General features: G+C 51.8%; 11 protein-coding genes across 11 annotated transcripts; 3 read left to right on the top strand and 8 right to left on the bottom strand.

Moving 5' to 3' along the window:
- Positions 1-51: 51 nt before the first annotated feature.
- On the bottom strand, positions 52-1,568 carry M431DRAFT_5145 (hypothetical protein; the record flags this gene model as incomplete). The annotated part of the gene is made up of 2 exons (XM_024920244.1): positions 52-1,420; positions 1,489-1,568. 2 exons carry the CDS (start codon positions 1,566-1,568, stop codon positions 52-54), a joined length of 1,449 nt encoding a protein of 482 aa, XP_024774143.1.
- A 1,885-nt stretch (positions 1,569-3,453) lies between these two features.
- Positions 3,454-3,906, bottom strand: M431DRAFT_63045 (hypothetical protein; the record flags this gene model as incomplete). Its single annotated transcript, XM_024921629.1, has 1 exon — positions 3,454-3,906. A coding segment is annotated over one exon (453 nt), but the record flags the coding sequence as incomplete, so codon positions are not given.
- A 2,042-nt stretch (positions 3,907-5,948) lies between these two features.
- On the top strand, positions 5,949-7,409 carry M431DRAFT_519791 (hypothetical protein; the record flags this gene model as incomplete). The annotated part of the gene is made up of 5 exons (XM_024920401.1): positions 5,949-5,979; positions 6,390-6,513; positions 6,557-6,625; positions 7,024-7,182; positions 7,220-7,409. 5 exons carry the CDS (start codon positions 5,949-5,951, stop codon positions 7,320-7,322), a joined length of 486 nt encoding a protein of 161 aa, XP_024774141.1. The 3' UTR covers positions 7,323-7,409.
- Positions 7,410-8,846: 1,437 nt separating this feature from the next.
- M431DRAFT_84541 (hypothetical protein) lies at positions 8,847-9,911 on the bottom strand (the record flags this gene model as incomplete). The annotated part of the gene is made up of 2 exons (XM_024923441.1): positions 8,847-9,614; positions 9,669-9,911. 2 exons carry the CDS (start codon positions 9,909-9,911, stop codon positions 8,847-8,849), a joined length of 1,011 nt encoding a protein of 336 aa, XP_024774140.1.
- A 568-nt stretch (positions 9,912-10,479) lies between these two features.
- Positions 10,480-11,345, top strand: M431DRAFT_481697 (hypothetical protein; the record flags this gene model as incomplete). The annotated part of the gene is made up of 3 exons (XM_024915976.1): positions 10,480-10,562; positions 10,919-11,166; positions 11,266-11,345. The coding sequence occupies 3 exons, from the start codon at positions 10,480-10,482 to the stop codon at positions 11,343-11,345; spliced, it is 411 nt and encodes a 136-aa protein (XP_024774139.1).
- A 724-nt stretch (positions 11,346-12,069) lies between these two features.
- Positions 12,070-13,706, bottom strand: M431DRAFT_85184 (hypothetical protein; the record flags this gene model as incomplete). Its single annotated transcript, XM_024923524.1, has 2 exons — positions 12,070-13,464; positions 13,623-13,706. 2 exons carry the CDS (start codon positions 13,704-13,706, stop codon positions 12,070-12,072), a joined length of 1,479 nt encoding a protein of 492 aa, XP_024774138.1.
- Positions 13,707-14,592: 886 nt separating this feature from the next.
- On the bottom strand, positions 14,593-15,315 carry M431DRAFT_5140 (hypothetical protein; the record flags this gene model as incomplete). Its single annotated transcript, XM_024920134.1, has 1 exon — positions 14,593-15,315. One exon carries the CDS (start codon positions 15,313-15,315, stop codon positions 14,593-14,595), a length of 723 nt encoding a protein of 240 aa, XP_024774137.1.
- A 286-nt stretch (positions 15,316-15,601) lies between these two features.
- On the bottom strand, positions 15,602-16,545 carry M431DRAFT_421435 (hypothetical protein). Its single transcript, XM_024915022.1, has one exon. It carries the CDS (start codon positions 16,459-16,461, stop codon positions 15,889-15,891), a length of 573 nt encoding a protein of 190 aa, XP_024774136.1. The 5' UTR covers positions 16,462-16,545; the 3' UTR covers positions 15,602-15,888.
- Positions 16,546-17,301: 756 nt separating this feature from the next.
- Positions 17,302-20,395, top strand: M431DRAFT_494691 (hypothetical protein; the record flags this gene model as incomplete). The annotated part of the gene is made up of 3 exons (XM_024917279.1): positions 17,302-18,033; positions 18,092-18,527; positions 19,209-20,395. The coding sequence occupies 3 exons, from the start codon at positions 17,302-17,304 to the stop codon at positions 20,393-20,395; spliced, it is 2,355 nt and encodes a 784-aa protein (XP_024774135.1).
- A 476-nt stretch (positions 20,396-20,871) lies between these two features.
- Positions 20,872-21,819, bottom strand: M431DRAFT_85195 (hypothetical protein; the record flags this gene model as incomplete). The annotated part of the gene is made up of 2 exons (XM_024923526.1): positions 20,872-21,601; positions 21,668-21,819. 2 exons carry the CDS (start codon positions 21,817-21,819, stop codon positions 20,872-20,874), a joined length of 882 nt encoding a protein of 293 aa, XP_024774134.1.
- A 1,508-nt stretch (positions 21,820-23,327) lies between these two features.
- Positions 23,328-25,140, bottom strand: M431DRAFT_85061 (hypothetical protein; the record flags this gene model as incomplete). Its single annotated transcript, XM_024923511.1, has 3 exons — positions 23,328-23,660; positions 23,747-24,885; positions 25,071-25,140. The coding sequence occupies 3 exons, from the start codon at positions 25,138-25,140 to the stop codon at positions 23,328-23,330; spliced, it is 1,542 nt and encodes a 513-aa protein (XP_024774133.1).
- Positions 25,141-25,503: the final 363 nt, after the last annotated feature.

Below are 25,503 nucleotides of genomic sequence, written 5' to 3'. Positions count from 1 at the left end.
ATTATTTTATACATTATTCAATCATGTCGTTAATGCGCCCCCAATATGTCATCACCTGTCTCTGCGCCTGTAGTCTCCATCTCTATCCCTCCTGTCGTGACGGTAGCCATCCCTTGACCTAAACTGTCTATCACGGTCATCGTCCCTGTTTCCTCGACGAGGGCTCCTACTTCGATTTCGGTTCTGGCGCCCATTGTCGCGATCTAAAGGTCGCTTATCAGGGCGGTCATCGTTTCTACGGTCATATCGACCATCATTCCTTCGGTCAGACCTGTCGTCATTCCTTCGGTCGGGTCCGTCATCGTTTCTCCGGCCGTTGGGGCCTCGATCATGTCTCCCCTTCATCTCCTCTTTGCTGTAGACCATGTTGTAATTCTTCCCAGAGCTCCTCTCGTCCTCTTCTCGGTACTGCCGTCGCTTTTCGAGCTCTTGCACGCCGCCCCATCCACCTCGCACCCTTGCCCTGCGTTTGTTATTCGTGTCTTGCCTCCACACGTCGCTGAGCTTGCTGACACTCTGTGAAAAGTCGACATGGATTCGCCGGTCGTCGATGAGGACATCTTGCATTTTGGTATATGCCACTTCGCACGATGCCTTGTCTTCGTATTCGATAAAGGCGTACTGTAAGCTGTCGCCCGTCTTTTGGTCTCGAATCACCTCGCAGCTCAGAATCTTGCCAAATCGGCCAAAGATGAGCTCCAGGTCTTCGTCTTGCGTGACAGGGTTCAGTTTGCAGACGAACAAGACGTTTTCCGGTGGCTTCACCTCGGCAAAGGGGAGGTCGCCCATAAGCTCGAGTGTCAAAGCCTGTGCCCTAGCATCTCTCTCCCGCCTTCTCTTTTCCAGCTCTTCCTCGTCTACATCATCGTTCTCGTGAAGTTCTTCTTCGTTGGCGATTCGTACCGTCCGTAGTTGTTCGTCTGAAGGTGGAGGGCTAGAGCTGGGTTCTCTCAGGCCCGGAGGATCAGGGTAAGGATCATCTAGGATGACTGTGTGTTTGATTCGGATATCGACAAACGGGTATCCCTTGTCGTCGACCATGGCCTCGTTAATCTTTTCTAAAGAATCAAAGCCCTCCACAACCTTGCCAAAAATGGCAGCCTTGCTGTCGAGGAAATCCGTCTCTTCGCCCAGAGTGATGATGAACTGTGATGCCGCCACCCGCGTGTCTGGGTCTGAGGCCAGCGGAACCGTCGCCATGCTGACAGTGCCTCGTTCTAGATGCTTCAGTTTGGGGTGAAAGGGGGCTGTGAATGTGCGCTTTGACGGATCGCCGGACAGGTGCCCCCATATTGAGCAGCCTCCATCGGATTGTTTGGCGAGAGGCCCGAGAGGATCGCCGGTCTGGAAGGAGAAGTTCTTTTGGACGGAGTGGATGGGAGAGAAGTTGTAGTATTTGACTTTGCAGAGCTTCAAGAAGCTGTACGGATGGTTAGCAGTCGCTTAATTAGAAGACAAGACAAGAGAAGACAAGAGAATAGAGCTTACTTTTCGCACAGCTTGGGAGAGTGATCGATGAGCAGATCAATGACGATGTCACCGACGGTGGTTTCTAGCAAGACTGACATGGCGGTGAATTGAGTCTCGAGATTCAGAATCCAAACAACGGGATGCGGATTTGATCTGCTTTGCTTTGCAGCCGCGTTTTGTCTGACGCGCGAGGCTGCGATTTGATAGATGGATGAATGACAATTTTAGTGGAGAAGCTATTGCAAGGATGATGGCCTGTGACTGATTACATAATGCAGGTGATGCTCTAAGAAATCGTGATGCCATAAAACACCACAGCAAGAGAGTATGAAGCTCGATAAAGAAACCTGATGATTAATATAATTAATGGTTTCCGATCAATTGCACAAAAATTTGAGTTTATGTGCCTAGTAACCTCGTTCTGATGCATCTGAATTGTGCATAATTACACGGTACGGCTTAGTCTTCTGCGGCCATACCCAGAATCACATGCATGCATCATGACAGAAATGAAATACAGTCCAGGCTCAACGAGCAGCTCTACCCCGTCCACCCCAACAATATGCTCATAAGCTTCATCTCAACTACCCTCCTCTGTACTCCGTCTTTTACCCACAATCATCCAACCTCAAGCATCTCAGTCAACCTGACACCGCAACGGCCGCTCGCCTATCCCCGAGCTTGTCGCCAATTTGCAGGGCTGCCGTTTCAGTCGCAGTCAATGCACGTATCCAATCCCGTCGCAGGTGGCAATTTTGCGTTGTACAGGTTTTGCAATTGCAATCCTACGGAGGATTTTACTTACTCACACATGCATACAGAATTCGATGCATCACATTCTTTTACGAGGCGAGTGGCGTGGTGTAGTTGTAGTGGTGTCGAGATATATTCCGTGATACTTATTGGACTTGTACTGGCACTAATGCAGATGGTAGTCTAGATGCACCTTGAAAAAACTTGAAACTTGAACTCAACAATATTGATGAATTGTGACTTGTCTTAACAACCTAGACTTGATTGCTTGCTCGCTAGTGAGCTACGATAAAATACAACAGACAAAACAAAAGACAAAATCCCAAACTGTGAAAAACAAAACCCTCAGATGCTATGTGGAATACATGTATATAAATATATCAACAGCAGGCTCGCTTCCCATTTTTAGTGATGCCCCCCGTAAAACCGCCGATCCACAGCAGACAAAGTGAAAAGATACCTAGACAATAAACACTATAAGATAGCAAGAGAAATAAAACAAAATAAAACAAGCAAGATTGCACCAGACAAGGTCAGGTAGGTAGTATGTATGTACATCAAAAACAAGAAATGGCTTTCATGTACAGTTTTGAGATGAAAAAATAAATAATTGCGCGCGCGCAATGCGATGCCAGAAAAAACGGAACAGCCGCGATGAAATAATAGTTTTGTTTTGCATCATGCAACAAAAACAGGGCAGTCAGCCGCATCATGCCCGAATCGGGTAGGTGGGTGAGCGGAATACATGAAAAAAGAAATTGACGGCAGAAGATAAGAATGGAAGCAAAATGAATGTCCCCAATTTTGCGCACTTTTTTGTATTCCCCTGATCAGTCATGGAAATAGAAAAAAAAAGAATAAAAAAAGTCCCATATCGTATGAATGGTGTCAGCTCTCCACTTGAGCCTGTGGTATCTTTTGTTTTTCCCCCAATACAAAAAAAAAAAGATGGATAAAGAATTGGGTGTGCCGTGTCAAAACGGTTCCATTGGTATAAAAGGCTAGTTTGCTAGCCCATTGGTGGGATTAGAATTAAGAATATTGCAGAGAGGAAAGGAGTGACTTTGTGATGTTGATGATGAAGATGGCGGATCGTCGGCGGGTCTCAGTGGAGTTTTGTGTTTTGGCGTGATCAGCCTCTCCACAAATGGCTGCGTAATGATATTCGCCTTGCCATGTTATCGACGATTTCAATTCTGTGACTCGTTGACTCTTTCAATCCCGGCTTGGGGAGCTTCTCCTCCGCCGCCCCGACCGAAGTTCCTTCTCCGTCTCCATCAGCCGGGCCTGAGCCCACATGCGCGTCGTCATGTCGTTGCGGACGGCATCGCAGTTGAGCAGCTCCGTCAAGGCCCGCTTGATACTCTCGTTGACGTCAAACAGCCGCTGCTCCTCGGCGGAAATCTGGAAGATGGTCTCTTCGTCGAGGATGGTGTCGAGCTGGTCCTCCCAGCCGTTGTTGCTCTGGCGCGGCTGTCTGGAACCGCGGCGTGAGGGGCCTCCGGATCGCGAGTGGCGCCGTGATGAGGTGAGGATGGAGGAGCGGACGGGCGACGTGCTGGGCGACGAGATGGTGGACAGGGTGCCGGTCGAGGCGGTTCGCGGGCGGATCTGCTCGAGGTTGTTGCAGAGCTGCTCGTGCTGCTGCTGCAGACGCAGATACTTTTGCAAAGTAAATGCGTAGTTGTGGTGATAGCTCTCAAAGTCCATATCCATGGTGAACATTGAATGTGGGTGAATGTACTTGTTGTACTTAAAAAGGTAATGTTGTAGGTGGTCGGTTTGGGCGGGTTTGTTGCTTCGCTTTCAACGTGGTTCTCTCTTCAGCGGCTGCAGCGATATGATCGAGGTATTGCTCTTGTTCCCAGCTGTGACGAAACCATCGGACACACGAAAGAATAAAAATAAATCGGTTTCCACTCCGCGCAGCAGGTGATGAAGAAAGGAACAATGGGCGAAAGTAAGAGATGGTATCGAGATCACAAGGGTTCGACCGTTGGCGATGATAGGAATAGAAACTCGATGGAGTTCTCGCTTCGTAATAATAGAAGTGATGGGAAAGTGGTTGATGTGCAGAACGTTGGAACCTTGCCTTCCGGGTCTGGCCAGGGGGGGTCGAGGACGGATATTAAAGGTGCAACGAAGCAAGACCTTCTGTTGATTCTAGGGCAAGGGAAATAGATTGCCTCTTTTGCGCAAGCGTAAAGTTCCGCCGCCGGTAGATGATGTGTGTGTGTGTAGTTTCTTTTTGTGGAATATATCAAGCCCGGACCAACAGGAACCACAAAAGGTCGATGGCAAGGGGGGGTTTTGCTTTATACAAATAGGACGAGGGTGATGGAAGACTGACGTCGAGAAGGTAAGGTCAGGTCAAAAAGCACAGGGGTTGGCGTGATGATTGTAGTGTTGCAGCATCCGATGCAAGTGGCGGCGGCTCCCAGGAGAAGGTGGACCGACGGTAGTGGGAATTATGGGCAATCCAAGTGGGAACAGGCCGTTTACTTTTGTCGCAGCACTAACAAAGGCCACTCGCACGATGCCCCGGCTAATGAGGGTGTGGAGAAAGAAATAAGGCACGGAGTATCGATAAAATGAAGCGGGAATAGTGTAGCATGGGATGGATGGGAGGGCTGATGAGCTAGTAATATACTCACTTTCGTACTTGGGGACCTGAGAGAGGGGAGGCAACAAACGGTCAATGGCAATACGTCTGTCTACGTGTACAGGACTCCGTATGTTTTTCTTTTTTCTGATAAGTTACCGCAGGCTTGCATACATCGAATCAATAATCCGGTCCAGCTGGCGGTCCCACGACGCAGAGCAAAAGCTTACTTTGCCTGGTTCCAAGACGACGTCGCAATCGCTCGGCAGCATGAGCATGGGTACGACTTACAAGGGCAAGCAACCGCCAGCCAATGACAACAGCGGCCAGAGCTTCGTGAAGGCGAAGCTGAGGAAGGGGGTTGCTTCGGATGCTTTCTGGTCTAGATCCTTCCTGGGCTGGTCCGGCCTCTAGCTTGCTGCGCCGGGGCCTGAACAATCTACTCTGCCGTAGCATTTGGGCGCCAAAGGGGGCGAAGGGAGGGGAAACGATGATATGCAATATGCAAGGCCTGGTTCCTCTTCAGACGGTGTAGTAGCTTGGCTTTGAAGCCTTTCTGTTCCGGTACTGTACAAGAGTTGCTAGACCAGCTTTAAGGTTCATGGGAGGCAAACCACAGCCTACACGTACACGGCGCCGTTTCCATCCAATGGCAGCCCGGCGGGTGGCGAAGAGCAGCTTCTGCTCCAGTTCTTTGCTGGCAAAACCTGGATACGAAGAGGGGGACCCTACGCCTTACCTTGCCTTGGCTGCGGGCGAGTTGGACGATGGCGCTGCTGCACGTTGCTATGCTTGCTATGCTTGTTCTTTTGCTCTCGGGGCTGGTGGGCCTGTTTTCGAACGAGCAGGGGTCTCCGTTTTTTTGATTAATTTCTGGGTATCTTGCTATCACGCTTGCTTTTTGTTGCGTGCTTTTCACTGCTGCTTCTGCGGTTGAGTAACCAAAGGGGGGAGGGCAGTTAATATCAAACCCGTGCAGCTGTCACCGCATCATCCAAGGCGGCTCGGGGGTCTCGTCTTTTGAATCAAGCTCGACACGCCTGTGGTCACGAGGCCGCGTCCTTTTTGAATCCCAATATTTAGTGGTATACATACACATATGCATATGCCATGCAACAATGCAATGGCCGCTGGAGACGGCGCGTGGAGTGGCTGTTTTGGCGGTACTCGGCCGCGCCCTTTAACTGGCACAGTCGGCGTTGCTTGAGCGACACGGAGTTGCGCCATGGACTGGCCTTGACCTGCGTGTGTGAGTGTGAGCAAAAAGCAACAGCTGAATCAATTGGGCTTCGACTGAATGCTGTAATTTGCGCCAAAGATAACGAAGCGCCGTGAGCCGCTATCTTCTACCACTTTGACCACCCCCCCTTGTGAGCTTGAGAGAAGCACGCCAATGAAGCCCAAGATAACGGCAGCCGGTGGCAGTAGAATTGACTGGCTGTCAATGGCCCGCGGTTATCTGGCGCATCTCCCAACAGTCATACCCCGTATCTTTTGATCTGTACCTACGATGCGGTACAGGTACAGGTTCGGAGTAATACAGCTCATGGCGGGAAAAGATAAGCCTCAGCTACTGCTCCGTGTTATTGGGCATCTCCGGATGTACTCGCAGCTGTCCTAGACATTGATCGGCCACTCAGTGTTACAGAGACCTTCTATTTTTGCCTCGTGATCCGCACTGATCGACGGTACTCGTACATGTCATTCGGAGGAGAAGAAAAAAAATTGCAGCTATCAAAAGCCACCCCTGACCATCATTTCCACAATACAGAGCCGATCACTGGGTAACAGCCCAAACAAGTGGCAAGATTTGCAAAGAGAAAAAGAACGAAAAAAGCTTGAAAGCCTAATAGACGGAGTACGCAGAAGTAGGTTGCAGTTAATTTATTTTCAACGCCTAGAACACGAATCCAGGTGTAAAAACATTAGGCAGCGAGCAGAGTAGCATCCAATGTGCATGTAATCCAGCAACTCCGGCGATGGCTCTGGCTTCCATGTTCACAGTGTCGCATGCAGATATGCTGGTAGCGACAAAATCCTACCTTGGCCTCAGCCCACCTCAAGCTCAAAAGAATGCCCAAGGCTGTGTCTGTGCCGTCTTTGTACGTAAATTGGGATATTGTATGTACGAGTAACAACTTCCTACCTACGCGAGGTGCATTCACCTCACGGGACCATCGGCTAGTGATCCGCACAAGAATGAGAAAACCGCTCTTCTCTTCTCACGACTCCGGTGTTGCAATGCATCGTCCCCGATCAATTGGCCACACCGGCGGACAAGGGGGCTGTTCAAAGATCCCGAGAGCAACAAAAGCCCTGCCGTCAAAGGCTCATCATCTCACTCGTGCATGTAACGAGTAAGAACACATACTCCGTACATGTAATGTTCAAAAGTGCGGTGTCCAGCCCCCAAGCTTTGCTAGTGGTCACGTTCATCAGAGACTCTGTGACGCCTCTGCCGATCAGCGATCATCTCTTGCCAACGTGGGCTCGCTAAAGCCTCAGATTGTTCACCAACAAAAAGCAAAACGCAACGTCGACCGCCTCTTTTTTCTAGTACTTTTTTTCTCATCCCTGCGTTGCGGAGACTCAGTCACATTTCACAGCAACCGAAAGACAAGACAGACAGAAATAGAGAAAAAAAAACGATCAAATTGCTCATGAGGTGGAGCTTGGAAACCTGCAGGATGCTGCAACTTTACGGAGCACCTTTGCATGTACTCCGTGCCAACTCTGTGCTCCGTCCGGTGAACTAGCTTTTTTGTCTTATTCCTTGACCAGCCCTTCTACCAAACATCGTCGACTTCCGAACCGGGGTATTATGGAGGCTGCAACTTCTGCACGGTGACCAATCTTTTCCTCTCCAGCCAGCCGGCCGGCGTGTTACTTCCTCTCCCCGCTCATGCAAACTACAAAGTTCTACCGGCTGAAAGTGTTGCAACCTGCAAAGAGACCCAAGCCAAAGGATGACAAAGAGTATACTTCATAGGCCGCCCGGCGTCGGCAGCCGGCCCCAAGGTTTCGGTTTGATCCCATTTGCCCGTCATCCTCGGTGGCTTTTTCTCTCCCCCGCAGCTGCAACCTCCCTCTCACCCGCTTCAAAGCCGTGTAAATGTGCACTACTCGTACATGCAGGCATGTAGGTTTCAATGCCTCGAGTGATAAACCATGCCACAGTCGTAAGACTGCGTGCCGCTTACATTACCTTGTGTCTCCGGCTCCTACCGTACAAACGCTCACACTGTAGCCGGGATGAATCAATAGCCCTCCCCGGCTGTGTCTGACTTCCCCAGACTTTGGTGTCTTGTCCATGACCTCACCTTGCGGGAGACAAGCTGCATGTTGGAGGGAGGAAAACTCCGGCCGGGCCAAGGTCTGTCCAGAGTCCAGACCAAAGCATGGGGAGATGGTCACGCTGTTTTAAGTGACGTCAACAATCGGGGAGCATCGTATCGAGCATCCGTGCTGCAATTGAGTGTGTACGTGTATGCACGAAGGGTAAAACACAGGCAATGCAGGCATCCGGACAGCTACGGCTGGAGCAATATTGAAATGCCTCAATTTGTGGTCGGAAGTGCCTGGCGAGAAATCATATTGGCAAAGCCACAAAAAACTTCTAAAACAAAACAAGCCATTGACCTTTGTGGCTTGACCCCCAAAGCGCCATCAAGGTGATCCTGTCCCTGGTGCCATACTGTATGTGTAGCCTGGCGCCATCGCCATGCAGCTCGCTTGGGCTTACCCTAAAGCTTAACGCTCGAGGACGCCGCATTATTTCACCCCTGGCATCAGCGGGTAAGCTAGAGTTCCCAGAAGCTTTCCGTCGATGAATATCATTACCAGCCTCTTTGTAATGGATTGAGTTGTGAGGTGATACAGTTTGAAGCGTATCCCGTATGCATCGCATACTCACAAACGTTCCGCCTTTGTCTTACAAGGACATATTCTGTATATTGGAACAAACGCCAAGTAATCCCAAGGTGAAATGTGTTGGAATTCAGATGATTGAATTAAGACTTTGTCATAATTTAGATACTCTACAGATTCTAATAGCAACCTGATCATTATAAAATGGCCCTTCTTGTTGGTCACGCGACGGAATCTCAAATGAGACATCTTCCACCTTCAGCCCCTCGTCGCGGCACTTGTCCAAAAACACTTGAAACGTTTCCAGATTACGCTGAGTCGCTGCAATGATGACCTCAACATGAGGATACAGGCCAAAGAGTTCCAAAAGCGTGCTGACAAGGGCTGGGATTATACTTGGGTCATATGTGATGTCCGCCCCGAGCACAACATCCAACGGACGGCCGCCGTTCCACCGCTCTTCTTCGGTTCCTACAAGTGCATACCCCCACTTGAGATCCATGGGACGTATTGCATCTGAACCCTCAAGCTGATTCAGAAAGAGGTTTTCAGGGAGGTTGTTGATGACGTCGTCTGATCCATCTGATGCTATGACATGGGTTGACCCCAAGTACTTGATGCACATAATGGCGAGATAGCCAGTCCCGGTCCCAAGCTCCAGCACTCTCTTTCCCGAGACAATGCTGGGATCATGACAGAGAAGCTGTCCCAGGTGAAGCGCTGCCTCCCATGTCCTCAGACCCGTAGTACCACCGGCGGCGACGAGAGAGCGGTTCTCAAACAGGTTGATGCGAGCCTCGTGATCTGGCAACGATGCGAGATGATAGACAACGCGGCACTTTTGCTGCACAGCATCATCCTCGTTGGGGGCTGGTGTGGAGAATAAGACAGAGAGGGAGGACATGAGGCCATCGGACACTCCCTGCTCTCGGTCAGAAAAGGCCGTCTTGACAGCTGCAAGGGTCACACAACTTACATGTTCATCCCAGTCGTCTATGCTGGCCTCAATGCGGGAGACTAGCTCCTTGAGCACTCTCACCTGGTACCTCAGTGGAGGAGGGCCTCCGGGAAGAGAATCGTCTGCAAAGAGTCTCTGATAGATGACATCTTGAACTTCAGGGAGCCTGATGTTTTGAGGTTCGGGGTAGTCCAAGTTTTGTTCCAATTGGAGATATTGGTGGCAGAAGTGGTCGACTTGCTTCCGCACTGAGGCGTCCATGACCATGACTATATCAATATGCACATATACATATATGCATGAGTATACGGGGGGACAGCATATGATTAATTCGAGAAGAAGATGTATTTCTCAATGCCCTGCTTGTTCATCACATTTTTGCTGGATTTGCTGCTCTGCAGTTGCTCCATGACGATCTGCCCGCAGCCAGCGCTACAGCACGTAAAATGGTGGAGAGAGCAAATCCCAAGCAATTCATTGGATAGGATGAGCGGGGACCATCCGTCGACAAAAATAGCAGTTTTCAGCCTACTAAACAACCGAATATTACCCCGCACGTGACGGCGCACATGCACATGCACTCCCACTTTGCTGTGAAAATTGTTGGTTTGTGCTTGCTGACATAACACACGCCCGCGCACAAACCCCTGCATTTCTCTTAGGGTTTGGGACCCAGGCTAAGCGACACGACTTGCTGCTTCGGAATTTTCGCTGCCCCGGTTTTTACTTTTGCGGCGAGCCCTTTCTCCCACGACCGCAACCACGACGCCAAACCGCCGAGTCTCTCCTTCGTTACTCTCTCAGAGACAAGCAGCACAACACCGCAACCATGGCGGATAACGACGCTCCCGTTACCCTGCGAACTCGCAAGTTCATCCGCAACCCCCTGCTTGGCCGCAAGCAGATGGTGGTGTGAGTTGGAATCCCTCCTTCCCGTGTCCGTGTCGCCAGATTCGATATTCGCCCTCGTCAGATCTCAGTTCCCTATCCATGAGCAAACATCCATCGAAACACCGGCCTTTTCTTTCAGTACGGAGGGAGAGGAGAGAAGAAATTGCTCTCCTGCTGTCTGTGGATTTTCTCATCATTGCTACGCACACAAAACACTCGCCTGCAGAATTGGCATGACGTTTTCGATTGGATTTGGATAGTGGATTCACGACGAGGCGATGGGAAGAATCAAAGACCGACCGACACCACGAAACCCAATCACATGGGTTCAAAAAACAAGATTCATGGGCTGACCTCTTTCTCTTCAATGCATATAGTGACATCCTCCACCCCGGCCGTGCCAACATCTCCAAGACCGAGCTCAGCGAGAAGCTCGCCAGCCTGTACAAGGCCCAGAAGGAGCAGGTCCAGGTCTTTGGCCTGCGCACCCAGTTCGGTGGCGGCAAGACCACCGGCTTCGCCCTCATCTACGACTCCCCCGAGGCTCTGAAGAAGTTCGAGCCCAAGTACCGCCTGATCCGGGTCGGACTCGCTACCAAGCCCGAGCGTGCCAGCAGACAGCAGCGTACGTTGAAACCATATCATTGGCGCCGAATCATCCTATTCAGGGTGTATGTGTATATGTGTGATCTTTTTTGACTGACTTGAAATTGTGGGAATACAGGCAAGCAGCGCAAGAACCGACAGAAGACCCTGCGCGGAACCGCAAAGGTCAAGGGTGCCAAGGCGAAGAAGGAGAAATAAACGCAACGCTCTCGATATTGTTGCTTGCTGGTGCTGGTGGGAGGTGCGGCGTGGCGCTGTGGTACTGGTACTGGGTTGGGCATTTTATTTTGCGCACCTGCGATGTGCTGCGGACTTTTTTCTCTCGGCATGTAAAAAAAGACAAAATTTTGTCCTTGTCGATGAACCTCTAGAAACGGCTGGGAAGGGGAGTGATGGCTCGGCCCCTCCCCAGGGTTGTGTGCCTTCGATACACTAGCATGAAATCAACGGTGTTTTCGGGTTTCGGTCCAAATATGCGTCTCTCTTTGTTTTGGTGGTTTTTGGAACACATTGTTCATGCATTTTTCACGTGCTGGATGAAGTGTCCTTTTTTTATGTCATGATGGTCCGACTCCCAAGAAAATTCGGTGATGATCAGTGGGCAATTCAATGAAGAAAGAAAAAAAATCCCTGTTATTGAATGATGTTCTGGATTGTGGTCGTAGCACTTGTCTTTCCCATTATGCCATGCCTCCCTACTCCTTGATACTACACCCTTCGTCTTATACTGCCAGATATCTACCTATCCTTCGTATTGCAAGAAACGACAACATCACGGGGAATAACATCGATACAGGCTAACCACAAAACATGAGTCAATCCCATTCCAAGTCACAAAACGCTACAAACTAAGAATCAATCTACCAAATTACAAGACGCCAGAGAATTCATCCAAGATCTACGAATATGCCAATTGTCACTTTCAGTTACCAGTGGACCCATGGAAGCGAAGAGACCTAAATGACCAAGTCACAAACACAAACGAAACGGCAGCCAGGCCAGCAAAGATGAAGTAGACCCAGCCAGCGCCACCAAGCCATGTGTTGAGGGCCTTGTTGATGATGGGAAAGAATTGGGCCACCAGGAACGTCGCCACATAGTTGGCTCCCAAGCACCAACTCTGCGTTGCGCCGACAGCTTCCTGGCCCACAAGCTCCGAGGCCAGGATAAAGGGCACAGGTCCCAAGCCCACGGCGAAGAAGCCGACAAAGAAGAGTACGGCAAAGGCAGACACAATCTTGAAGCCAAAGACGATGGACAGGGCTAGAACGAGAGCGCTGCTGCCCTGGCCTACGACGGACATGATCAGACAGGTCTTGCGTCCCAGTCGGTCCGGCAAGGGTGAACATGCGATAGTCGTGACAAGGTTGACTAACGAGACCAAGATGCTGAGAAGAGCAGACGAGATGGGTAGAAGATCGGCGAGAAGCGAGACGGAGTACATGATGACGGAGTTGATACCGCAGAACTGCTGCACAAACATGATGCCGACGAGGGCAACGATGACGGGCCGAGTGCTGGGATCCTTGGCGACTTGCAGGAAGCCGAGGTGAACAGGCTCGTTCTTGGCCAATGTAGCATTGGGAGGAGGGATCTCGTCGGCGTTTTGAGCGAGAAGGCCCTCCTCCTCTCCGGCGCCTGATCCATCCCGACCCCAGTCCTCGCTCTCTTCCCTGATATCAACCGCCTGACCGCGGATCCTCTGCAGAGTCTTCTTTGCACCGGCCACATCGTCGTGCGCGGCGAGCCAGGCTGGGCTTTCGGGGACGATCAGCAGCCCAATGCCCTGTGCGGCGGCGATCAAGGCTCCAATGCCCAGGTTCCACCTCCAGGCGCTTCCATAGCTCAAGAAGAAGCCCAGCGTCTGCGTAATGAGGATACCGATATTGATGGAGATCTGGGTCATGAAACCGAAGAAGCCTCTTCGATCAGGAGGGCAAACCTCGCTAATGTACAAAGGAACAATGACGGTCGAGGCTCCAGCCCCGATGCCAGACAGGAAGCGGCCAGTCGCCATAACGAAGACGCTGCTGGCGGTGGTCTCGACGACGGAGCCGACGATGAAGAGAAGAGCCGTCACACGCATGGCGAGGAGGCGGCCGCGGCGGGAGGAGAATGGCCCGGCAGCGAGAGCGCCGATGAGGCCTCCGACGGTGAAGATTGAGGAGACGGTGGCAAAGGCCGCCTCGTCCATGGGGATGCAGTCGTTGGCGGCATCGGCATCGTGGACGGAGGTGACGAAGCGGGCGAGACGGGCGAGGGCTGAGACGGACTTTCGGTGGCAGGTTATGACATCTTGGGGGGCGTTGAGCTCGGCCTATGGGGAGATATGTATTAGCAAGTGGAATTTTGAACGTTTATAAACGGATAGATGCTCATAAGCAAGTCTGTAGCTTGAAATGAAGCTTGATTGAAGCTCGAGGGAGTGACAAGCAAAGCGGTGAACGGAGAGGTTATAGTTGCGAAACGACGCACCAAGTGGAAGCCAAACTGGAGAGACCCGAGAGTCGAGATTGCGATGAGGATGATGAGATACGCGGTGACTCCTTGGCCCGCCATCGTCGCGGATGGTTGGGAGCTGGAGCTGGTTTGATGATGGAAAGTTGAAGCTGTAGCGACTCGAGTCCGACGATCAGCTGCCCTAATGCTGCTAGGCGCTGTCGTTTTAGTGGTGGGGGGGAGAAAGGTCCCGGGAGGTGCCGCTGTTGGCTGGGTAGTTCCAGGGGGGTTGGGCCACGTTTTTTTCCCCAGCTTAGGGGACTTCTTGGCACAAGTACCTGATTATACTGCTGAGTGAAGTTGATGCTTGGTAACGGATTATTTGACGAAATAGAGGAATTCATTGTCAGCATTATATATATGGTCTTATCTGACAGCCACGGTTCATATCGATTTGTTCCATCTCTTTGTAATGGTTGACAGCACAATGTTGATATCTTGTACGACCAATCATGCCCATCGTGACCATGATGACATCCATACGACACCTACCCTATATGAAACTGACCGATTTCGAGGAGCTCCCATCATGTGATGCTCTACCGTTCCATTGCAGCTAAATGCAGGTACACAGCTTAGGATGACTGACGTGTTATCAACTGGGGGTTTTGGAAAGGCTATTGGCTCAAAATGATGATTGTGTGTGTGTAAGTTGACGTGTACTTCAAAGACCTGCATAATAGACATATTCATCAGATAAGGGTAAGACATGAAAGTGATCATATCATATATCAAATTTATTTGTATTTTGCCAATGCATTTCAGCACGGCAAGGTATCTTAAGTACTAAAACCTCTATAATCGCCATGTACTTTTCTCGATGCCCAGCATTGAAGCCTTGGTATCCTCCACTACGGTACCAATATAATTCAGGTACACTTCTTCTCACAAGGCCATTTAAGCAGCTACTCCCAATTAAAAAAGACAAAATAGTTAATCATCATCGTTACAATCCTAAAAAGTCAAGAATCTGTTGCTCACCCAAATTCTTCAGCACCTTGCGTCCCTGAATGCAGTCCGCCTCGTAACGGGCCAGGATGCCCGCCTCCACGATGCCCTCCTCGACCCAAGCCTGGACAGCAGGATGCTCATACAGCCGGTCAATGTACTCTCCCGCAGGCCCAGCCAGCTGGATGCCATACGTCTTGCACCGCGACGCAATCGGCGCGTAAAAGGCGTCCGCGGCGGAAAACTCCTTGCCGGCGATCCAGGGGCCGCCAAACTTACTGATGCCCTCGTTGAAGAGCTCCGTGAGCCGGTTGATGTCCCGCTGAAGGGCCTCGCTCGGGGTGCCCAGCTCGATCCGCAGGGCTACGTTCATGGAGCACTCGTTGCGGATGGCGGGGAAGCCTGAGTGCATCTCGGCCGCGGCACAGCGGGCAAAGGCTCGGGCGAGCTTGTCGCTGGGCCAGACGGCCGGGAAGTCCTCGGCGAGGTACTCTGCAATGGCGAGCGAGTCGTGGACGAGGGTCGTGTTGCTGTTGTCGACGAGGGTGGGCACCTTTGCTGAGGGCGAGAAGGTGAGATAGTCGCGGCGCTGTTCGGCCAGGTCCTCCTGGAGGAAGTGAAGCTTCTCTTCAAAGGGGATGTCGAGGGCCTTGAAGAGGACCCAAGGCCGCATCGACCATGAAGAGTAGCGCTTGTTGGCGATGTGGAGCGTGTAAGTCATCTCGAATGCTGGATGCTGGCGGTTTGGTCGTTGGTTGTCCGTGGTCGATGGTCCGTTGGTCCTCTGTTGTCGATTGCGCCCTTTCTATGACTTGTGGCTTTCCCTCAGGCTTTTTGATGTTGATCTCAAGACAGCGTTATATAGCTGATCCCCAGAAGGCAGTGACAAGCTGAGTGCTTTGTTGAATTACAAGCAATTGGACTCTCAGTCTCCGACTCAAGCTCCGAGTTTGATCAGAAAAACGCCTTAGATTTGACCTTTGACACTACTCCAATTTTCAAGCCACCAATACTTTTATCACTTGGCGCCCTGTGGCTTCCTTTCCAGCGACAAGCCCTGAGTCAACTTGTCTCTATTAGATGGACAAGCTTCTTCTCCACGGTCCGATCCGAGACCGATAGAAAGCGGTTCTCTGAGTCGCATTTCATTTCCTATTTGTGTTGCGAGAGCTTAACACATATTGGGACTGGGCTGAGATCGACTGTCGAGGGCCGCATTTGTAAGCAGTTCTTAGCCGAGGCGAGACGGCTTCATCTTTTCACGAGCATCGTCGTAGAGTCCATCTCCATCATATTAGTGCCTTTCAGCATTGAAGCGTAAATGGAGCTGCCAATCAAGCAAACGGGATCTCCTGAAGCTTCTGTGGCTAGATCTCGCCGGCTTCTTTTCATCTTTCTCTATACTCGTACACATTTTTGCATAGGCGCTTGATTGATCACCCGATAAACCTCGGACTTGAGCCGCCAGTCTCAAGGCGGCGGGCAATGCCCGATTGGTGGCGGCGAGATGCGGCGAGATGCGGCCTAGCAGCAGCACGAACCCACCGGCTTTCTTGTTAGACACGAGATGGGGTTGGGTCGAATTACCTAACTGGATAATGACAATGGCATCCCAGAGGGCGCCCTGCAGAAACCTGCCTCGAGTTCTGTGACTGACGGACTTGTTCCTCCGCCGATCCTCGGGCTGGTATTGTACCCTGCTTATACCCACTGCAATCGTCTCTCTTTGCAGCAGGATAGGAAAAGTTTTCAGTAGTTCGAAAAGCAGCACTGAGTAACAATAGACGGCAAATGACTGTGACCGATCCACATCGTGATTTAGCCGCGCCTTACCATCGACCATCGACCACCTTACCTTAGTAGGCATGTAGGTGATGCCTCTTGTGGAGGACTTTTTATGCAGTCGATCGTTGGAATTCAGATTCTCCTTGTAGATGGCCAGCCGCTTTTCCAGCAGTCAAGTTGCCATAAGCACTCTGTCTGGAGTTGAAAACTTTGACCTGTAACATTTCAGTATCACCACCGGCGATTTCCATCACGCAAGTATCCAACTTTTCCGGTTTAAAAATTGGACCAGCGGACGTGGAAGGCCGAACAACGGGGCCCACAGACTCTTGAGCCGTCTAGGTCCAACGCAATCGGATGTCGGCCGAATGACCGCAACTGTTTCCATCTGGATATATATGACTGACGCTGCTCCGTACCCCGGACGCCCTCTCTGCTTTACCACACTGCATTGCATTGAGCGCGCGTCTGGCTGTAATTTGAACTTGGCCTCCGTATCATGACTATAGTTGATTCTTGAAAGTGCTGTGAACACTTCACCTACCCGACCTAGAGTGCCATAAGTTGTATTCTGTGCCGCGGAGATTCGTTATTCTTTGCCAGGATCCTCACAGCGACATCGGCATCACTCTAATAACACCCAACGACTGTAAAGTCTCAAGCATCGACTGTGTACGAGTTACGCCCGTGGAATAGTAATTCGTTTTGCTCAACCAAAGGGAGAATATTCGACTCGACTCCCGGTTCCAATCTAGTGAACACCAACAAGCCGAAGAACCGAGGCATCTGTGCCATCATGGCACTTACACAACCAACGACAGGCCTAGGGTCTGCTGAAGCGTCTTCCACCGAGGGAGACGTTACTGAAGGAGACTTTACTTTAGAACCAAAAATCGAAACGCCTGGCCACAATGCTCAGGAAATGCCTGCTATTGAAGCACAGGCTACAGCTGATGCCACCTCAGAACCTCCGCCGGACGGGGGTCTCAAGGCGTGGCTTCAGATTGTTGCCGGACATCTCGTTGTCTTCAACACATGGGGCTACATCATCAGCTTCGGCATCTTCCAGCCATACTACATGGAGATGCTCAACCTTCCGGCCTCGGCCGTGTCTTGGATCGGGAGCATCCAGACCTGCCTACTATTTCTCATTGGCACCTTCTCTGGACGTGCCTTTGACGCTGGATACACCAGGACATTCCTAATTATAGGATTCATCATGCAGGTGGTGGGAATCTTCACGACGAGCGTTTCAACCACATACTGGCAGCTGTTCCTTGCGCAGGGGATTTGCCAGGGCTTGGGCTGTGGGCTTGTTTTTGCGCCGACGATTGCCAACATGTCGACGTATTTTTCCAAGAAGAAGATCCTGGCCTTGTCGGCGGCTGCTTGCGGCGGTGGAACTGGGGGCGTCGTCTTCCCCTTGATTGCGCAGCAGCTGATTCCCAAGGTCGGATTTCGCTGGACGGTCCGAGTCATGGGCTTTGTGGTTCTGGCTAGCAGCGTCATCATCGTTTCGCTCATGAGAACGAGGCTGCCGCCGCGAAAGGCTGGCCCTCTGGTTGACTGGTCTGCTTTCAAAGAGTTGACCTATGTCCTGTTTGCCATTAGCATGTTCATCACGCTTTGGGCGACGTATTTTGCATACTACTACGTGAGTCTTGTTCTGCCCTTTGTATTTCATATCACATGTTTCTGACAGCAATCATTAGGCACGCCCGTACTCAATAGATCGACTCGACGGATCTCAATCGACATCTTTCAATATGCTCATGATTATCAATGCTATTGGCATTCCAGGACGACTTGTACCGGCTTTCCTGGCTGACCGATACTTTGGAGCCGTCAACATGTTCATCCCCACGATCCTGGCCGCGGCGATTTGCATATTTGCTTGGGCGGGCGTCAATTCCATCACTGGAGATTACATCTGGGTCGTCTTCTTTGGCTTCTTCGGCGCCGGCATCCAGGGCATGTTTCCCGCGACAACAGCCGGGCTGACCAAGGACCTGAGCAAGGCTGGTGTGCGAATCGGCATGATATTCACCATCATCAGCGTTGCAGCGCTTACTGGGCCGCCGCTGGCTGGAAAGCTGGTTGCGGTGGCTAATGGAAGCTATATCGGAGCTCAGATCTGGGGAGGAGTTTGTCTCGTTGTTGGAGCATTATTTCTAATAGGCGCGAGTTGGGCGAGCCAGAGGGAGCTGAAAAAGAGCAAGGAGCAATCGATTTCTCAGGAGTGAAAAAAGCATGAAGGATTAAAAAAGAAAAAGAGATGCGTCAAAAGAAATAAAAGGAGGAAAGCATATATAGAGGATGGTTGTTTGTTTATGACTGCATATGGCTGCGATAACGTTATCATATCATAGATTCCCGCTATCGATACCGAAAGGGTCGAACTTAATCACTAATAGAGATTCAATACTTTCAATGACATCTTTCTGAACACCGTAACAAGGTGCTGGTTGTGATATTAAAATAAAAAAGCTTTTTACAGAGATGAATGAGCTGGTCTGATAGATTTATAACCCATCGGTAGCGTGTCAATTGATGTGCCGAATCTCTTGCAGTAAAATCGCCTGCTAAACTGCCCCGCCACATCTTCAACCCAAGAAAGAAAAATCTCAAGCTCACATCAAACACAATCTCTCTCGCCAAAACCGACAACTGCGGTCATGTCAGCAGCGCCATGGATCTGCCGCAGCTGCGCCAGAGCTCTGCGACGATCCCACCAGCTGCAGCTTGTCCGATTCTCTTCCAATGGTGCGCCATAGCCTTCCTTCTCTCTACGTCAAGCGATACCCTCAGCTGACAGCTTATGCGCCCAAGATGCTTCCAGTTCTCTGGCCCCGAGCCTCCTCCGCCGCGCTCAATCGCTATCTGAAGAGCATGATGATCTTCAAAAGAGCCTCAACAGCTCCTTTGACGCCACCAAGGCCAAGCGCGCGGGTGAATTGGGCCGTGTAGCCTCCGCCCTACGAGCATGGGAGACGGCCCAGTCGTCGATTACAGAACTTGTCTCAATGACAGAGGACCCAGACCAGGACCCAGATCTTGCATCTATCGCCAAAGACGAGCTGGAAGGAGAGCGCGCGAAGCTGGACATGCTGGAGAAGAGACTCAAGGAAAGTCTTACGCCGAGACACGCCTTTGCCGATTTACCATGCATGGTTGAGTTTCGACCCGGGCCGGGAGGTCTTGAGGGCAGGTACTTCACCGACACGCTATTCAAGATGTACAAGGCGCTGTGCGCACGGCGAGGCTACAGGGCCAACGTGCTCAAGTACGAAATGGCCGAGGCCGCAGGCGATCAGTCCTCGTCCTCCGGCGAACAGCCCGTCCAGGAAGCCGTCCTCGAAATCCAAGACCAGGGCGCCTACGACATCTTCCGGGGAGAAGCTGGCATGCACCGCGTGCAGCGCATCCCCAGCACAGAGAGTAAAGGCCGAGTGCACACGAGTGCTGTGGCCGTTTGGGTTCTGCCGTCGTTTCCAGAAGGCGGCAGCGGCGCGGACAATGTCGATGTCGACGACCCGGAGAGCGACTTTTACGTCAATCCTCAGGACGTCAAGATTGAGACGATGCGAGCCCGGGGAGCTGGTGGACAGCACGTCAACAAGACTGAGTCTGCCATTCGCATGACACACATCCCTACTGGCACCGTGGTCTCCATGCAGGACCACCGTTCGCAGCAGCGCAACCGCGAGGACGCGTGGAAAGTGCTTCGTTCCCGTATTGCCAGCCAGCGTGCCGAACAGCGCGAAGAGGAGGCATCCAAGCTTCGAAGCAGCGTCTTGTCACAGGCCCAGATCACGCGGGGCGACAAGATTCGCACGTATAATTACAACCAAGACAGATGTACGGACCATAGAGCCGGGATGGATGTGCATAATTTGCCGGATGTGCTTGAGGGAGGAGAGACGCTGGATAAAGTGATGGAGGCGGCGAGGGAGTGGCTGGTGGGCAAGGAGGTTGAAATGCTGGTCCTGGAGGAAGAGGCCAAGGCGAAGAAGTGAAAGGACAGTTTTTGTAAGAATGCATGTGTACGATGAGAAGAAGATTGGGCAAGTCTCCCGTTTTATGATATAGATCATTGTATGATGTACGATATATATGTGTATATACCTACCTATGTATATGAATGTAAACTTGGGTATGCATTACCAGAGAGAAACGATGAAGAATACACTCTTTGTAGGAATGAAACGCATCATCATACATGGATGCATAACAGGCTTCTTTCTGGCCATTTTCTGGCCGTGTTAATTGCATCAACTATTCCGCATAGCTGTCTATCCGCCGAAACTCCAAATAATTCACAACTCAGCCGCTTCCAAATTCACCGTAATATGTCAATCCAATATAACCAATTATGACCCCCATTCGGGCCTGGTATAGCCGCCGTGATTCCAGCACCGCATAATTCCATGGGGAAACAAAAAGAAAAAAAATAGGAAAAGAAAAAAAAGTAGCCTGCGCTCGTATGTATGCCTCACATTAACCCTCCCAAAACGACTTTGCCCAAGCCTGCCACTTCGGACCTTGCGTGCGATCTGCTGTGGTCTTCAAAATCCTTGACCACGCCCTGTACGATGATTTTACGGATTTTCGAATCCGCCTTGGTGAAGAGCTCGGCAATGGGGGCTGAGCACTCTCTGGGCGACGGCACCAGCGCCAGAAAGCGCGTGTAGCAGTCAATGAGCACATCGCACAGCGTCGCAAACGTCTCGAAGAAGTCGGGATCGAACGGCAATGACGGCGTTAGTAGATATGTGTATTCCTCGCCAGGAAGCAAGTCGGACTCGGAGGCCGCAAAGTTCATAACAGCAGGCGCCGGACCGGCATTATTGGAGCCACCGGCGGGTGAGTGATGGCCAGAGGCCGATGAATCGTCAATGGTGACGTCTGCGGACGTAGAGCGGCGGGTTTTCGTGCCGGGACGGCGAAACATGTTGGGGATGCGGGCGCGGGTCAGGGCGGCGGTGGAGGAGTCGCCGTGGAGCTGCTGGAAGGAGTCGAACTCGGCGAGGAGGGCGTTGAGGCAGCGGAGGAACTCGAGGGGCGTGGAGGAGTAGAGGTCGTGGATGGTGGGGATGGAGAGGCCGAGGAGCAGGTAGTTGGTGGCCTTGCGGGAGAGCTTGCGGGGGTCGAAGCTGGGCATGCGGGAGAGGTCGGGCTTATCGAAGAGGTATGTGTTGAACCAGTAGACGCGGCCTTCGTGGCTGTTTGACGATGATGATGGGTCAGTTCAGGTGTCTCATTGTAGTTGAAGTTGAAGAATGACTTACGCCTTTCGCAGGTAGTCCAGCGTTGACACCCGCTTCTGTGCCGTCTCCGTGATCTGCTGGTGAAGCACATGAGCCTCGCCCTGCGCCAGCGCCCACATGGTGCTGCTCATGCCTGGACGCGCCTCGACCGGCGTTGCTGGAGGAGGAACCATGGCAGCGACTGTGGCGGCTCGCGAGATCATGGATGGTTCGGGGGGGCTAAACGGCACCCGAGGCCCTTCGATGGCGTCTCTCCGGCTGTCCTTTTCCTGGTCCCTCTCCTTTTCCCTCTCCTTTTCTTTTTCTTTTTCCTTGTCTTTTATGACACCGTCCTTGCTCACAATCTTGGCCGCAGCGGCGAGTGCCTGGGCGAGGTCGGGAACAGCAGGCGTCCCAGTGTCTGTGTTGGCGGCGTTGTTGGCAGCGTTGGCAGCGTTGCGTCGTCGAGAGCCGGGCAGCGAGGCCTTGAGCGAGGAGAAGGACGCCTTGCGCTCCTTGCTGCTGCTGCGGACGGCGGACAGCGACGACGAGGAGTTGTCGGGAGGGCCACGATCACGGTCACGATCACGGCCACGATCCTTGTCCTTGTCTCGGTCACGATCTCGGTGATCTCGGTCGCGGGTGGATGGTCGCGGCAGGTTGAGCGACGCTGGACTGAAGAGGGCGCCCGAGGTGGCGCTTGAAGGCGCCATGGCCGTTGCTCTGCTTTTATTGGATTGGCACTATTGGGGTCTTGGGTCGTGGGGGCTTTTCGCCTTGCAACGTTTTTGCGCGCTCGGGATCGAGGCGATAAGCGGCGCTTAATTTTGTCTTGCGTTAGCGAGTTGTGCTACTCCGTTTCTCGTGGCAAAGTAATAATTGGAAATTCATGCAAAATGTCGTAAAAGGCAGGGCGGATGGGAGATGACAGATGATAGATGACACGACACGACACGAGGCCGTATTGAATCATGGCATGGCATTGAAGCAGGGAGGTGGAATGGAGAAGAACAAAATAAACAAACAATCAGCGAAAACAAACACAGGGCAACCTACGAGAGTCGCTCTCTTTTTCTCCCTTGTCGTTTTCTCTTCGTTTTCTCTCAAGTTTCTTTTTCGTATCCGGGGGTCAGCTCATGGCGGTGGATTTTGCTTCGACTCGATATGCGATGGATGGATGCGATGCGATGAGATGTACGAGTGATTATTATTGCAATTTGGCGGTAAAGGAGAGAGACGTCGGTGCTTTCGACTTTAACTGCAGGGCATGCAGCTTTTGCAGACCCCAGAGTCGTATTGCCTGTTGCTTTTGGTATTTGGCCAGGCTGTGATGCAACGCGATGCAGTCACGGCGCATTTAGGGAAAAGCGTTATTCCGAACTTGATCCCGAAATCCTTATCTCTCTCTGTTCTTGCAATTCTTACAATTGAATTGAGCTCAATTGATACTGTAGAAATACTAGCAATAATGGCGTGACGCTGAATGGAGAAAGGGGACGGGATTAAAATCTTAAAATCACATGGGTTTCACGTTGGCGGAGACTGGGCAGAACTTGTAAGTGCAGTAAACAATGTCAATCTCAAGGGTATCAACAGCATCACCAACCCATCACATTAATAGATGCATGTACAGGTAGGTACAGGTATATAGATATAAAAAACATTTCAACAAGGTACTCATTCATTTCATTTATATCATCAGTTACACGGCCTTGTCGGGGGTAACTTCCTCACGCTCAACGTGCTCTAGCTCAACGCCCTTGTTGAGCACATGCTCCACGTCCGCCTGTCGCTGGTCCTCACTGATGAGGCCAAACAGAATGTCCATGTCCTCGAGAGTGCGGCCCTTGGTCTCCTTGATAAAGAGAACAACAAACGCCAACATGCCGCAGCAGAAGCAGCCAAACATGATGAATGTGCGCCAGCCGATGTGGTTGACGGCAGCGGGCGTGATTTCCGTAATGACGAAGTTGAACAGCCACTGCGTGGAGGCGGCGAGACCGACACCGTACTCACGGAGACGTGTAGGGAAAATCTAACAGGTTTAGTGTTGGTTAGCATACGAGGACATAATGTATTTGGTGTTGACGATGATGGACACATGTATAGGGAATCTCTTACCTCAGAGACATAGACCCATGGGGTTGGGCCCCAGGAAAAGGAGTATCCGATCACGTAGAGATAGATCATGACAACCATGGCAATGGACGCCGACGAAACCGTGCTGCTCTTGGGGTCAGGCGGATGCGTCGCGAGAACGGCACCAATGATGAACATCATGGTGGCCATCCAGATGGCACCGCCAATCAGACTCCTCTTACGACCCCATTTATCGATGCCGATGAACAGGAAGATGGCCGTGGCAACAACCTTGACGGTGCCGTAGACACCAGTTGCAAACAGCGACGAGTTTGTGCTGCTGACGCCGACCGTCTCGAAGATCTCGGGAGCGTAGTATCCAATGCTGTTGGTTCCGGAGAACTGCTGCCAGAACATGATGCCAAAGGCCAGCGCGAAGCGGTTCCAGTTTCCCTTTTTCAACGTCTCCTTCCAGGTGACGCCTTCGGTAAGGGCCATCTCTTCCTCGATGGAGGCTCGAATCTCAGCCATTTCCTTCTGCACCTCGATGTTGTCTGCAGCCTCGTTGCGGATGTAGGCCAGAGACCGCAGGGCCTCTTCATGGCGTTGCTTCTTCATCAGCCATCGCGGCGACTCCTTGAGGAAGAAGAGGCCGCACAGCATGAGGCCGCCCGGCACAAGCTGGAGGCCGACGGGGACGCGCCACTGCTTGGTGCTCTGCTTGATGTGCAGAGAAACACCATAGTCGAGCCAGTAGGCAAAGGTGCTTCCGATGACGAGAAACTCCTGGAACAGACCGGCGACACGACCACGGATGGCGGGCGGGCAGTTCTCACTAACAAAGACGGGCGTGATGGCGGACATGCCGCCGATGCCGAAGCCAGCAATGACACGGCCGCCGTAGATCTGGCCAATGGTGTGGCTCGCGCTCGTCTGGACGGCCGCGCCAACGAGGAAGATGACGGTGAAGAGCATGAGCGAGTAGCGTCGGCCGAAGCGTTCGTTGAGGAAAGCGGCCGTGATGGCGCCGAAGAAGCAGCCGGCCGTGAGCAGGGACACGACGTTGGAGGATACATGGGCGTTTTCGGCCGACGCGAAGCCGCTCGAGTCTGTGGGCAGGCCAAAGTCTGATTTGAAGCTCTTGAGCGCGAGCACGCTGCCCATGACACCCGTATCATAGCCTGGGAGAGAGAGAGAGGAGATGTTAGTATATGCGCATTATATGGCTCTCGGTTTCGTTGGCCGTGAAGAACTGGAACATGGTGATGAAGGACGGAAACAAGAGAGTATTAATAGCTCTAGTACATGTAGTTTGTTTCCAAGCGTTGTGAAGAGACAGAGAAAAGAGAGAAAGAGGGATACACACCAAAGAGCAGTGAGCCCAGGTAGGCCACCGACGTGAGGATATACACGCGATAATTCTTAAAGAACTTCATGTTGGCGACTTTTACTTCCAGTCCCAACCACGGAAGATGCCAACTACTGTACGACAAACAGACATCAACTGGAGGAGGGTCTCATGCCCTTGATATATGAACGAGAACTCTCTCTTTTACCCAATTCATCCTCACCTCCCATCCGCAAGTGAGCAACAAACAACGTTAAACAAGCCGATCATCCATATTGCGGTGCGCTAACGCCCGTAGCTGTGCGTCGGTTGGCGGGATAAAGGTGGATAGACCTCGAACAGGGCCGTTATCCCTTGTTTCTTTTTTTCGCCTTCTCTTGCTTAGACCTTTTTTCTTCCCCTTCCCCAACCCCAGACCCCATATCCCCAGAGCCAGCCGTGTCCCAGGGGG

The sequence above is a fragment of the Trichoderma harzianum genome (assembly GCF_003025095.1).
Source record: "Trichoderma harzianum CBS 226.95 unplaced genomic scaffold M431scaffold_6, whole genome shotgun sequence".
In the NCBI taxonomy this organism is placed as follows: domain Eukaryota; kingdom Fungi; phylum Ascomycota; class Sordariomycetes; order Hypocreales; family Hypocreaceae; genus Trichoderma; species Trichoderma harzianum.
The sequence above is the reverse complement of the archived record's forward strand: the minus strand, read 5'-3'. Positions and strand labels throughout refer to the sequence as shown.